At 39.9% G+C, this 15,235-nt stretch overlaps 1 protein-coding gene across 7 annotated transcripts in view; it reads left to right on the top strand.

The window, feature by feature from the left end:
- Nucleotides 1-15,235, top strand: part of raver2 (ribonucleoprotein, PTB-binding 2) — a 179,018-nt gene that overhangs the window by 133,328 nt on the left and 30,455 nt on the right. For 3 of the 7 annotated variants that reach the window (XM_072273887.1, XM_072273890.1, XM_072273885.1), the window contains 2 exons: nt 1,001-1,093; nt 6,836-8,234. In XM_072273887.1, coding sequence (XP_072129988.1) covers nt 1,001-1,093; nt 6,836-6,982 — 240 coding nt within the window. In that variant the 3' untranslated portion in view covers nt 6,983-8,234. Of the gene's footprint in view, nt 1-1,000; nt 1,094-6,835; nt 8,235-15,235 lie in introns of those variants that run through there. The other 4 variants (XR_011888030.1, XR_011888029.1, XM_072273888.1 and 1 more) reach the window with 2 other exon arrangements.

Below are 15,235 nucleotides of genomic sequence, written 5' to 3'. Positions count from 1 at the left end.
GTGAGTCAGAGCATTGAGTATAGGAGTTGGGATGTAATATTGAAATTGTACAAGGCATTGGTAAGGCCAAATTTGGAGTGTTGTGTACAGTTTTGGTCACCGAATTATGGGAAAGATGTCAACAAAATAGAGAGAGTACAGAGGAGATTTACTAGAATGTTACCTGGGTTTCATCACCTCAGTTACAGAGAAAGGTTGAACAAGTTGGGTCTTTATTCTTAGGAATGTAGAAGGTTAAGGGGGGACTTGATGGGGGTATTTAAAATTATGAGGGGGATAGATAGAGTTGACATGGATAGGCTTTTTCCATTGAGAGTGGGAGAGATTCAAACAAGAGGACACGAGTTGAGAGTTAAAGGGCAAAAGTTTAGGGGTAACATGAGGGGGAACTTCTTTACTCAGAGAGTGGTAGCTGTGTGGAACGAGCTTCCAGCAGAAGTGGTTGAGGCAGGTTCGATGTTGTCGTTTGAAGTTAAATTGGACAGCTATATGGACAGGAAAGGAATGGAGGGTTATGGGCTGGGTGCAGGTCGGTGGGACTAGGTGAAAGTAAGAGTTCAGCATGGACTAGAAGGGCTGAGATGGCCTGTTTCCGTGCTGTAATTGTTATATGATGGAGGTGGGGGGGGGGGGAATGGGAAATATAGAAAGGTATTTTTAAATAAGAGATTGCAGAGAGGTTTTGGGATTAGTGCATGTTTTGCAAAAATAGACTAATGCAGGTAGATTAAGTGATTAAGAAAGCTAACAGTGTTCTTGTTTTATTACAATAAAAATTGGATGCAAAAGTAGTGATATGGGGAAAACAAATTGCTAAAGGAACTCAGGTAGCACCTATGGAGAGGAATAAACAGTTGATGTTTTGGGCTGAGACATTTCCTCAGGACTGGAAAGGATGGAGGTGGAAGATAGAATAAGAAACAGGGTTGGATGACCCCTTCTTTTTAAACCTTGTCTCCTGGCTTTTATATAGAAACATCTGATTTTTTTCTCTCCTTAGCAGGATCCTCCATCTTCAGCACAACAATCACTTACCCGAGGGGATGGAATCCTGGGTCCAGCACCTTTGGGAAACATAATGAATAATATCAAGGTAACAGTCAAATCCATTTCAGTTGACTGGTCTAAGAATTTAAATATAGATTTTTTATTGCTCGTTTAAGTACCATGTAGGGAGAATAAAGTTATGCTTTCTGTTCAGGTTGCAATGGATTTGTGTAATAATAGTGCTTAAGTAACACAATGCCAGCAATAACTTGATCATTCAAATGAAACATCTGCCCCTCTTTCTTTGCTGTATTTGTATTTTATTTTGTCAAAATAATGTATGAAAGAATTGTCACAGTCATCACTCCGTCAACATCAATAAAATGGATGATGTGGTCTTTATCACAATGATGTGGTGTGAACTTGCAATGTACAATTTAGCTGCCTGGTTTTCTGCATAATAGTAACCTAACTATATTTCAACATTTACAATAAGTTTTTCTGTTAAAAAATTGTTTCATAAATACAAATATGACTTTTTCCTTTGAAGAGAAGTGATATTATAGATAGAATCTAATTAGCTATTTTGATGTCAAAAATATTTCTTTGTTTTCCCTTTGCCATTTTCTTCTAAAGGTTTTTGTATATTGAATTATGCTGTATAGGTACTTAACTATATTTATTGGTCATTATTTAGAAAAATATTCAGGAATATTTTATGGTGTTAAAGATGATTTATAGTATTTTTCTGTGATTTTGTCTTGGGCAAGCTATCAAACCAGGAGAATCAAAGCCTATTCTTATTTACATATGGTATCTAGATAATAAATAGGTACAAGTAGACAGAAAAATGTAACTTTACACATAGATTGCATATACATAATACATATGGTGGTGAAGATCTCAGATAGGTGCTTTGCTTATCTGTCTCAGAATTTAAGAAGGTCATCTTTGTCTTGTTTTTCAATCAGTCATGGATGATCCAGAAAATTTGGTTTTTCTTCCTACTTAACTATACTACTCACAGCAAATTAGTGACATGGAAGTATTTGGTAAGTCGCAGGTAACAAGCATTTGGCAGAAACCACACAGTCATGAAGAGTTGGAGAGAAAGAGCAAACTCCACACAAATAGCATCTGAGGACAGGATCAAACACAGATCCTCAGAGCTGTGAGGCAGAAACATTTGCTGCTTTGTCATCACACTGACTCCTAAAATTAAAGCTTCTAAAAGAGCAAATATGTAATCAACAGTGCAGTATTGGTCGCCGGCAGGTGGTAAGAGTGGGCTCCCTCACCTCTACCCCACTGACCCTCAACACAGGTGCCCCTCCTTTAAGCCCCTTCCTTTACTCTCTGTATACCCGTGACTGTGTTGCCACCCACAGCTCCAATCTGCTAATTAAGTTTTCTGACGACACTACACTGATTGGCCTAATCTCAGATAATAATGAGGCAGCCTACAGTGAGGAAGTCATCACCCTGACAGTGGTGTCAAGAAAGCAACTTCTCCCTCAACGTCGCAAAAACAAAGGAGCTGATTGTGGACTACAGGAGGAATGGAGACAGGCTAGCCCCTATAGATATCAATGGATCTGGGGTTGACAGTGTGAACAACTTTAAGTTCCTTGGCATAAACATCACTGAGGATCTCACATAGTCTGTACATACTGGCTGTGTGGTGAAAAAGGAACAACAGTACCTCTTTCACCTCAGACCGTTGAAGAATTTTGATATGGCCCCCAAATTCTAAGAACTTTCTATAGGGGCACAACTGAGAGCATCCTGACTGGCTGCATCACCGCCTGGTATGGGAACTGTACTTCCCTCAATCGCAGGACTCTGCAGAGAGTGGTGCAGACAGCCCAGCGCATCTGTAGATGTGAACTTCCCACTATTCAGGACATTTACAAAGACAGGTGTGTAAAAAGGGCCCAAAGGATCATTGGAGACTCGAGTCGCCCCAACCACAAACTGTTTCAGCTGCTACCATCCGGGAAACGGTACCACAGCATAAAAGCCAGGACCAACAGGCTCCAGGACAGCTTCTTCCACTAGGCCATCAGACTGCTTAATTCATGCTGATGCAACTGTATTTCTATTTTATACTGACTATCCTGTTGTAAGTAATATTTATTATTAATTGCTATAATTGCATATTTGAATGGAGATGTAACGTAAAGATTTTTACTCCTCGTATATATGAAGGATGTAAGTAATAAAGTCAATTCAATTCAATTATTCAACTCCCTGTCCAGAATTCGTACCGCATTCCAAGCAGGACGTAAAGAATAGAGTTTAATTGATTGTGAGGGAATTGCTGGGTAGGGAAAAATGTTAATAGTTGAAAATTTTAGTGTGACAATGAGCAAAATAGCTGGCAATTTGTAATAAACTAGCAGAGGCTCAGTTGTTTGCATTGAGAAGAACTGAAGTGCAATGTGTCATTTGCATTAATAGCTAACATAACCAAGGGATGTGTTGAGGGTAGCCTGTAAGTGTTGCCACACTTATGTCAGCAGAATGACATAACAGCAACAAAACAAAACATCACATCAGCAAAACAACACACGAGGAATTCTGCAGATGCTGGAAATTCAAGCCACACACATCAAAGTTGCTGGTGAACGCAGCAGGCCAGGCAGCATCTTTAGGAACAGGTACAGTCGACGTTTCAGGCCGAGACCCTTCGTCAGGACTAACTGAAAGAAGAGCTAGTAAGAGATTTGAAAATGGGAGGGGGAGGGGGAGATCCAAAATGATAGGAGAAGACAGGAGGGGGAGGGATGGAGCTAAGAGCTGGACAGGTGATTGGCAAAAGGGATATGAGAGGATCACGGGACAGGAGGCCCAGGGAGAAGGAAAAGGGGGGGGGGAACCCATAGGATGGGCAAGGGGTATAGTCAGAGGGACAGAGGGAGAAAAAGGAGAGAGAGAAAGAATGTGTGTATATAAATAAATAATGGATGGGGTACGGGGGGGTGCATTAGCAGAAGTTAGAGAAGTCAATGTTCATGCCATCAGGTTGGAGGCTACCCAGACGGAATATAAGGTGTTGTTTCTCCAGCCTGAGTGTGGCTTCATTTTTACAGTAGGGGAGGCCGTGTATAGACATATCAGAATGGGATGTGGAATTAAAATGGGTGGCCACTGGGAGATCCTGCTTTCTCTGGCAGACAGAGCGTAGGTGTTCAGCAAAACAATCTCCCAGTCTGCGTCGGGTCTCGCCAATATATAGAAGGCCACATCGGGAGCACTGGACGCAGTATATCACCCCAGCCAACTCACAGGTGAAGTGTTGCCTCACCTGAAAGGACTGTCTGGGGCCCTGAATGGTGGTAAGGGAGGAAGTGTAAGGGCATGTGTAGCGCTTGTTCCGCTTACTAGGATAAGTGCCAGGAGGGAGATCAGTGGGGAGGGATGGGGGGGGGGGTGAATGGACAAGGGAATCGCGTAGGGAGTGACCCCTGCTTAAAGCGGAGGGTAGGGGGAGGGAAAGATGTGCTTCGTGGTGGGATCCCGTTGGAGGTGGCGGAAGTTATGGAGAATAATATGTTGGACCTGGAGGCTGGTGGGGTGGTAGGTGAGGACCAGGGGAACACTATTCTTAGTGGGGTGACGGGAGGATGGAGTGAGAGCAGATGTGCGTGAAATGGGGGAGATGCATTTCAGAGCAGAGTTGATGGTGGAGGAAGGGAAGCTCCTTTCTTTAAAAAAGGAGGACATCTCCCTCGTCTTGGAATGAAAAGCCTCATCCTGAGAGCAGATGAGGCGGAGACGGAGGAATTGTGAGAAGGGGATGGCATTTTTGCAAGAGACAAGGTGAGAAGAGGAATAGTCCAGATAGCTGTGAGAGTCAGTAGGCTTATAGTAGACATCAGTAGATAAGCTGTCTCCAGAGATAGAGACAGAAAGATCTAGAAAGGGGAGGGAGGTGTCGGAAATGGACCAGGTAAACTTGAGGGCAGGGTGAAAGTTGGAGGCAAAGTTAATGAAGTCAACGAGCTCAGCATGTGTGCAGGAAGCAGCGCCAATGCAGTTGTCGATGTAGCGAAGGAAAAGTGGGGGACAGATACTAGAATAGGTTTGGAATGACTGTACCTCTTCCTAGAGATGCTGCCTGGCCTGCTGTGTTCACCAGCAACTTTGATGTATGTTGCATCAGCATCAAACCCCTTTCCTAACCATCCACAAATTTCAGACACTGATGCTGTCTCCAACCTGCAGTCCTTGGCCTTGGGCACTCAGACTAGCAGAAAATTGGGTCTCCAGCCTTCAGTCCATTGCCCAGACTTGCAGACATCAGACTTACGACCTCCAGATATGCTGACAGAGGCTTCAACCTTCAGGCTTTGATCTCCAAATTTGCTGACTTTGGCCTCCAGTATCAACCCCAAGATTTGCTGATCACGAGACTTTGGATTTCTAGTCTTGCACAGACCTCTGACTCCAGGACTTGCTGACCTGAGCATCATCCTCGGGGCCTCCCAACTACAGTCCTTGACCATAGGGATCGCTGGTCTTCATCCTCAGTGCCTGCTGCCTGACCCCCGGAGATTGTTTGTCTTCAACCTCTGACGTGGACTCCTACTACCATTTACTACCCCTAATCTCTAACACCCCCTCATCCCTGTTCCTAAATCCTAATTTGACCCCCTAACACCCCACAATGTCCTGAAAATGTACCAGGTAGGTTAATTGATCATTGTAAATTGTCTCATAATTAGGTTGAGTTCAATCAGGATTGATGGGAGTTGCTGGGCAGTGCTGTTCAAAGGGCTGGAAGGGCCTTTTCCATGATATATATTTAAAAATGAATATCCCTATGAATTTTTAAAAAAACAAGCATCTCTAAGCCATAACCTCAATGGACCTTGCACCTTGACATTACCTTGACCAGACATTTTTATTATTGTATACAAATTTGTTCTCTTTACGATGAAGTAAAAGTGGTTCAGCTTAAACATTGCATGTTCATATATAAAAAGTACTGGGCAATGAAATCTGTGTGCACGTCTTTAGTCCTGAGTTCAGTTATTGTCTGGGCTCTGGACTAGATAGAAATTAAAAAGGTTACACATCTTGGTGTTTGTAAAAGTTAAAAGAAAAGTTGTATACTATATGCAACTCCCTCCCCGCCCCCCCCCCACATCATTGTGTAGTTATTTAAAACACCTAAAATATTCAACTTCGGGTATTACCTTTTCCTCCAATAGCTGATTTGCTCTCATTTTAAGCAGCTCCCTATACTTCCACCAGATTGAACTGATGCAGCTTCAACAGTAGAATTCCCAATTTAAGAGTATGGAAGTCTGTCAGAATTCAATAGAAACTGCAGAAATCTTGGAGCCATTGTTTTGATTGAAAAACTGCAATGAAGCCTCTACTTTAGAATGGGTCAGTTTTCCAATGAAGGTCTTTATAGCTGAGTTGCCCTTATAATTTGAGGGAGTCCTGAGGAACAATGGATATCTACGGAACTCTGGTGCTTTGAGTTTTGAAATATAGTTTGACCCTTGATAAGGTGATGTGATTTCAGACTACTTCAATGAGTCTTGATATGTCCATTTCATTGGAGGTTATTATATAATGATTAGAAATGGAAACAATTTGTTTGCTCTTCACCTTTAAACACTCTTTCCTCCTTTAATCTTTCTCCACAGCTGACACCATCATTGGTCATAACAGTGATCAAAGGTCAAAGCTGATAGTTTATTGTTACGTATGATTCATTTGCTGGAGTATCTTTATCTGATATTCTGATTTTCCATGGAAAAACTAGTGTGGCTATCACTATTGACGCATATTTTTGCCTGAATTTGAGATTGAGCTCTTGTTTCTCTTTAAGTCTCCAGTGACTGGCCAGAAACGTGCATCTACCTACCTCCTACCTTCCCCAGAAGTGAGCCCTGATGGCAGCTACGTTGGCCAACACTCGCAAGGCCTGGGTGGTCATTATGCTGATTCCTATTACAAGAAAAAGAGAATATTTTGATATGCAATTACTTAGCTGTTCTTTCTTTTACTTAATACTGGGACATTGTTTGAAATGTGAAACTGTCCAATGTCGGTTCATTTTTGTTTAGAAAAAATAGATTTTAAATTAAGTTTTAATGAAAGTTCTTTAAATTTTATTTGTTGAAATTGAATTTTTAAAAAAACAAACTTTTGACCTCCTCTGCACTGCACCCCTGAAGCAGGTTGAGAGATCAGCATGCATTTACGTTCACGCTTGATGCAAGCTGTTCAGGCATAATTGTTTGAATCTAGCTGTACAATCTGGTTTCAAATTCAAAGATTTTGCAGAGTCGAACCAACTTTAGCATATTTAATTGAATTTTGAGCAGTTCATAGTAATATTTGAATGTTTCACTGTATGATGGTGTTTGGGGGAGGGAAATGGACTATGAAAAGATAAATGTAAATTCCTTTCCCACTTCAATTTATTTTACCCCTCCAATCATTTCACATCATGTACACTTTTATTTAGTTATTGAAATACACTATTTTTGAAATATAATTAGGTCACAAATTTATATCATACATTTAAAATGTACATGGAAATAAGTTTTAACCATGAATGACCCACTTGCTGTCTGACTGCATGGACTTGTTTATTTGATATAGTTTTATCTTTAGATTTACACTGTGCAGTACACACTGTCTCACACCAATCAAAGCAAAAATGTTCATTTTTGTGTAAGATTTTAATACTTATGCATTTTCAGCAATTTTTTTTATTCCCTCATTCCCTCAATGAGATGGTTTTTCTTTCCTGTTGCTTTGAATGTTTCTCCTGGATCCATGTTTTCTTGATGGGATAATTATTTTGAGAATTTTCAATTTATTAGTGTGTTGCATACTGGTTAGTGGAATGGAATTGTTTGGGGACTATGTTTGGGTTTGCAGTGTTTGCCTAGGAAAAATATGGAAGTAATTTCACTGCAGTTGAACCTTAAACATCTTTTGCCTGTTTTTGAAGAGCAAAGCAAAGTAAAAATCTTGATTTACCCCCCCCCCCATTTTTCTTTGTCCTCTTTTGTTTTATTAGGTGAATTTAAGATTTAAAAAAGCATTCTTCTCGGCTGTCCCAAGGCATTATCTTAATATTGTGAAACTGTAATATTGTTTGTATTACCTGAAACCATCATGATCTAGCTCAGTTTTTACCAAAAGGGCATCTGGGGGACAACCTGAAGTGACTATGTCAAATACAACTTGTTCTGGAAATAAAATTGTCTGTTTAATACAGGTCAGAATGCCTTTTTGTTTTGCTCACTGCTGTTGTGTCAGAATAGATAGGTGGGAGAGTTGGAAAATTCAAGTATGCCGATTAATTTATTAATGAGTTTCGTGGATGAAGTCCTGATATCAAATGATCCCAGGAGGCATTCCCTTTACAAATATTAAGCTGTATGAGGATGGAATGAGATAAGGAAAGTTTTGGAGCAAATAGCAGTGGGTTCAATATTTACTTATTCTATAAGTTGTCTACAGGTGTACAAAATAATAATGGCCACTTAAGTTGATCTGAATAATAATGTAGATAAATTAGTGGTTTCTGTATGACATTATTTTGTGATAATGCTTTAACACTTAAGCTATTCAGTGAAGCTAGAATAACACTTGACCCGCATAAGGGCATTGGTGAAGGACACCCTGGAGAAAACTGATTTACTCTATTTTATGAGTCAACTTGGATTATATGGAATCAACTTTGACTCTAGTTAATAATTTAATTCAAGAATTGTTTAAAACCTTTGCACATATGCAATGCTTGATTCAGTGCGGATGGTTGTTCCTCTGTTTTTAAACCATTTGAAATTTAATGATTGGTTACTAATATACAAGGGGTGATTGATAAGTTCATGGCCTAAGGTAGAAGAAGTCAATTTTAGAAAACCTAGCACATTTATTTTTCAACAAAGTCCCCTCCTACATTTACACACTTAGTCCAGCGGTCGTGGAGCATACAGATCATGGACTTCCAGAAAGTGTCCACAGCATGGGTGATTTATAAGTTCGTGGCCTAAGGTAGGAGATGAGTTATACAGCTCTTGTTACATGCAAATGCAGTTCAATTCTTTGAGTGATTATGCAGAAAGTTTGAAGTTAGTAACTCATCTCCTTCTATCTTAGGCCATGAACTTATCAATCACCCCTGTTGAGTTATTAACTTCAAACTTTCTGCATAATCACTCAAAGAGTTGAACTGCATGTGCATGTAACGAGAGCTGTATAACTCATCTCCTACCTTAGGCCAGAAACTTATCAAACACCCCCCTGCTGTGGACACTTTCTGGAGGTCCAAGATCCGTATGCTCCACAACCACTGGACTAAGTGTGTAAGTGTAGGAGGGGACTTTGTTGAAAAATAAATGTGCTAGATTTTCTAAAATTGACTCCTTCTACCTTAGGCCACGAACTTATCAATCACCCCTCGTAGATCTTGAATATGGTGACTTTATTTGTAATACTCTAAGCTGGAAGCAGGAAACTGACAATCCATGCTATGTTTGTTGATACTGATGTAGTTACCCTTGATGAAGGTGATTGTGCAGAAGCAGCTATTTGGAACAGAAAGTGCAGTGTCAACAAGGTTAACAAGGTGTAAGTGATGCAGCAGTGCTCTAAAGGAAGGAGATTCAGATAACAAGTTCAACCTGCCGATTATCCACCCTTTTTGGAGTTGAATTTAACTATCAGAAGTTCTTAGTCATGATTGAAGCAGAAGTTAATGTTATCTAGTTCTGTCTTGTGTTTTGGAGTCCTACAAGTCCATCCTGCAATCCTCTTCATTCAATGGTGAATATATCGTCCACAAGTTAATCAAATAGGCAATGATAATCCAGAAGTGATAGCTTCTGAAGTAATCCAGAAGGTTACTCTGTACCATCTAAATAATTTACAATCTATTTGCTGTTTAAATACCTTTATAATGGTCAAGTTCAAAAGAGCGGAATTGTCCAAGTGCAATGGCTTTTCTCCTTTAAAACTCCCCCACACAAGCCTCTTGTCATTGTTGGATATGACAGACGACCAGCTATAATTGTGAGAATAATCAGTGTCATAAAATGTAAATCTTTTGAAGAAATCTCTATTTATCTTGCAGATGGTAAATAATGTGCCATTCGGGTTGATACTTGCCATGTGGTATTTGATATTTTGATATTTACCATATGGTATGTGGTAAATTACTCTCTAATTTGTCCATATCTCCATATATGCAAATAAATAGCTTGTACCATTACACCTTCTGGTACTGCTTTTACCGGATTTCTGTTCAACTACCAGATTAATACTCGTGTAGGTTTCTAAATGTTTTCAGTCTAATTTTTCCAGTTGTAAGTTGGCTTTATGCAGCTTTCCCAGGCCTTAGCACCAAAAGAAATGGCTATAAATGGGAAAGATAAGAAATGTTCCAATTAGCTTCTCTTTTTTTCACTTTCTCCTGAAAGCCACTTGCCATCTCTTAGTTGTTGATTATAAGCTGGTCTTGGAGGCAATGACTAATTTTCAGGACATCAGTACAGGCGACCCATCAAAATCAAGCAGACCGAGAGAGAGGATACAAGTGCAGATGCAATTGAAAAGTAGTGGATTTTGCTGATGGAAAATTAAATTGCAAGATGGAAGGTATTATAAGGAGAATTTGTCAGGGTGGGTGAATCAGAAGAAAAGAATGTAGGAATGGAGGAATTTGGTGAAACACTGACATTGGAAAATTGGTTGCTGAGACTGATATTGAAATACAGATAAAAATGAAGTTTTTAGATTTATCAAAGTCTACGTTTACCTGAAGGACGAGCTTAAAGATCAGATTTTGGATACGATGAATTGTGATGGAAGGCTCATGTTATATGTCAAGCTTGGAAGGCTAAGACAAGAACCTAAGAAATAAGAGTAAGAATTGCCAGTGTCCTGTGTGCCAGCTCGGCCATTCATTAACTTTATGGCTGATGTTGTACCATGGTGCCATTTTCTTCAATGTTACTTTGCTATTGGTATAAAATGAACTGAATGTACAAAGTACATTTATTATCAAAGTATGTATGCAGTATACAACTCTGAAATTTGCCTTCCTCAAAGTCAGTAACAAAACAAAGAAGAGCCATGGAACCAACTCATCCAAAGAAAAAACATCAAACATCAAACCCCCTTTCCCCACATAAAGGTAACAGAGAAAAAGAGTGAAAATACAGAATGAAAAAGAAAAACAAAATCAAAAGGCATATTTCAGTACAGTTTAGGCTCTTCTAGGGTCTTGGAAGGATGGAGGCAAGTGATGATGTAGATGTGGATGTATCTAGACTTGACGGTATGATGTCAGGCATAGTGCGCAAATGTTAGAATGCCATTGTATTAACGGTTGTATTTATGGGAACCAGCAGAATGGCTTTGATTTTGTCAGGTCAAGTTGGTGGAAATTCAGGTGCATCTACAACCTAAGCATATAGAACCAATACACAGAATCACCTAAACAATAACATGATAAAGTCAGATGTCCCAATATTACAGTGGAATAAAGGGAGTTACAGAGACATGTGAAAGCAGTTGGCCAGAATTGATTAGAAAAGAACACTGGCAGGAATGATGGCAGAGCAGCAATGGCTGGAATTTCTGGAAGCAATCCCGAAGGCACGGGATAAATACATCCCAAATAGGAAGGAGATTTCTAAAGGCAAGATGACGCAACAGTGGTTAACAGAATTCAAAGCCACCCAAAATGCCAAAGAGGGAGCATATAACAGAGCAAAAAATAGTGGGAAGTTAGAGGACCGGGAAGTTTTTAAAAACCAACAGAAGACAACTTTTAAAAAAATCATTAAGAAGTTAAAGATAGAATACAGAAGTAAGCAAGCCTATAATATTAAAGAGGATACCAAAAGTTTCTTCAGATACATAAAGTGTAAAAGGTGAGAGTGGATATTGGACTGCTGGAAAATGATGCTGTGGAGGTAGTAATGGGGCACAAGAAAATGGTGGATGAACTGAATGAGTAGTTCACATCACTTCACTATGGATGAGGACAGCAGTATGGTGGAAGTTTCAGGTGTCAGGGGTCATGAAGTGTGTGAAGTTACTGGTACTAGAGAGAAAGTTCTTGGGAAACTAAATGGTCTGAAGATGGGTTGCCTGGACCAGATGGTGTACACCCCAGGATTCTGAAGGAGGTGGCTGAAGAGATTGTGGAGGCATTAGTGTTAATTTTTCCAGAGTCATTAGATTCGGGAATGGTTCTGGAAGACTGGAAAATTGCAAATATCACTCCACTCTTCAAGAAGGGAAAGAGACAGAAGAAAGGAAAGTATAGACCAGTTAATCTGACCTCAGTGGTTGGGAAGATGTTGGAGTCAGTTATTAAGGATGAGGTCTCGGGATACTTGGAGACACATGATAAACAAGGCTGTAGTCAGCATGGATTCCTCAAGGGAAAATCTTGCCTGACAAATCTGTTGGAATTCTTTGAAGAAATAACAAGCACGATAAATAAAGGAGAGTCGGTTGATGTTGCGTACTTCGATTTTCAGAAGGTCTTTGACAAGATGCCACTCATGAGGCTGCTTAACAAGCAACAAGCCCATGGTATTACAGAAAGATTCTAGCATGGATAAAGCAGTGGCTGATTGCCAGGAAGCAAAGAGTGGGAATAAAGGGAGCCTCTTCTGGTTGGCTGCCAGTGACTAGTAGTGTTCTACAGGGCACAGGGTTCTGTGTTGGGAGTGATTTTTTTTATGTTATGTGTCAATGATTTGGATGGAATTGATGACTTTGTTGCAAAGTTTGCAGACAATATGAAGACAGTTGGAGGGGCAGGTTGCTTTGAGGAAGTAGAGAAGCTCCCGAAGGACTTGGATTAGGAGAATGGGCAAAGAAGTGGTAGATGGAATAGTGTTGGGAAGTGTCTGGTCAGGCACTTTGGTAGAATAAATGAATGGGTTGACTATTTTCTAAATGGAGAGAAAATACAAAAAAATCTGAGGCACAAAGGGACTTGGGAGTCCTTGTGCAGGATACTCTAAAGGTTAATTTGCAGGTTGAGTCTGTGGTGAGGAAGGCAAATGCAATGTTAGCATTCATTTTAAGAGGACTAAAATATAAAAGCAATGTTGTAATGTTGAGACTTTATAAAACACTGGTTAGGCCTCTCATGGCGTATTGTGTGCAATTTTTGGCCCCTTAGAAAGAACGTGCTGAAACTGGAGAGGGTTCAAAGGAGGTTCACAAAAGTGATTCCAGGATTGAGTGGCTTATCATATGAAGTGTGTTTAATAGCTCTGGGTCTTGTATTCACTAGAATTCAGAAGAATGAGGGGTGACCTAACTGAAACCTATCAAATGGTGAAAGTCCTTGATAGAGTGGATGTGGAGAGGATGTTTCCTATGATGGAACACAGCCTCAGAATAGAACGGCGCCTTTTTAGAACGAAGAGGAGGAGAAATTTCTTTAGGCAGAGAGTGGTGAATATGTGCAATTCTTTACCATAGACAGCTGTGGAGGCCAAGCCTTTATGTATATTTAAAGGCAGAAGTTGATAGATTTTTGTTTGGTCAGTGCATGAAGCGATATGGGGAGAAGGCAGTAGGATGGGGCTGGGAGGAAAATTGGATCAGCCATGACGAAATGGCGGAGCAGTCTTGATGGGCCAAATAGCTTATATCCTACAGTCTTATGTGTTATGATAAATCTCAAGGATGTTTATGTTAACCTTCACAAATCTTTACAATATTTGGGCCAGACTGCTTGTTAGGATTACCGTATCCAATTCTGCTTGGTTGGAGATATTAAAATATCACAAAAATCATAACCTTATAATCTACAGATGGTGTTAGCATTTTGAATCGTGTATTATGCAGATGAATCTTGAAATTAATGTCACTGAGAGATCATCTTAGAGGTATTGCAAGCTAGGCAAATCAAGGCATTTATTTTAATTTTCATCTTGGTAATCTTCTGGGAGGGTCAAAAAGACTATTAAAGCTGCTTGTCTTTAATAATCTTTTAGCTGAGGCAAATAAAATTTTACTAAGACTGAATATTAATTTTGTTGCTTAAAGCATGTGCAGGAAATAGTGCAGACCTTTACATTAATGTTGCATTAGGACTTTGAAGACTTCAGTTATTATAAATGAATGAAAGAGTGGAATGAAAAAGGTAATAAAATCATAATGTAAACTTTGCTAGTGCATTAACAGAGAAAAGTGGATATTGTCAGCATGTATTTGTAAATTTTTCATGTCAAAACGATGTATGGATGAGGATTGAAAGATTGGCAAAGCTAAGTTAGGTACAGGTGTTTTAAGAAATTAATATGACTTGCCTCCTACAAGCCTTTACTAGTATATCACCCATGACTTCCTAAAAGCAGAAACAAACTACTGAATAATTGTAAATGGACTAGACCTCTAGAGAAGTAATCAGTTAAAACCCTGACTGCTGATTTTACAGTGGGGAGACATTTAATTACAACAGCTGAATGTGTTTGAACCTACCATTATTTGGTGTCCTCATAGGACACCCTTTGAAGAGGTTCTCCTCTGTTTTGAATTTTACTTGGCTTCCTTGATGCCACAACTATTGAAATGCTGTCTTGATATCCATGTTTCTCTCCAGGGCCTGGAATTTGGCCGATGTCCATTTTAAGGCTAGGGATGCCAACTCTGGATATGTTCTGAGATTTTTCATCACAGAACTTAATGGCATTAGGTTGACTGGCTTGTATTGTGTTCCTCATCGGCCCAACATTTTGATTGTGTCTTTAGTGCAAATTGAGTATAAACTGCAATCTCCAATTTAAGCTTATGCAAAATGTTCAGTTTTAGTGAATTCCATGGTTGGGAAGATGTTAGTCAATTGCCAAGGATGAGGTGATGGAGTACTTGGTGACACAGGACAAGATAGTACACAGTCAGCATGGTTTCCTACAGGGAAAATCCCCCCGATGAACCTGTGGGAATTCTTTGAGGAGATTACAAGTAGGATGGATATAGGGGATGCAGCGGATGTTGTGGACTTTCAGAAGGCCTTTGACAAGGTGCCGCACATGAGGCTGCTTACCAAGTAAAGAGCCCATGGTATCACTGGAAAGTTGCTAACATGGTTAGAGCATTGGTTGTTTGGTAGGAGACAGTGAGTGGGAATAAAAGGATCCTTTCCTGGTTGGCTACCAGAGACCAGTGGTGTTGGTGTTGGGACTACTTTTTATGCTAAGTTTGCAGATGATCTGAAGATTGGTAGAGGGGCAGG

Source organism: Mobula birostris, chromosome 12, assembly GCF_030028105.1.
Source record: "Mobula birostris isolate sMobBir1 chromosome 12, sMobBir1.hap1, whole genome shotgun sequence".
In the NCBI taxonomy this organism is placed as follows: Eukaryota; Metazoa; Chordata; class Chondrichthyes; order Myliobatiformes; family Myliobatidae; genus Mobula; species Mobula birostris.
The sequence above is the reverse complement of the archived record's forward strand: the minus strand, read 5'-3'. Positions and strand labels throughout refer to the sequence as shown.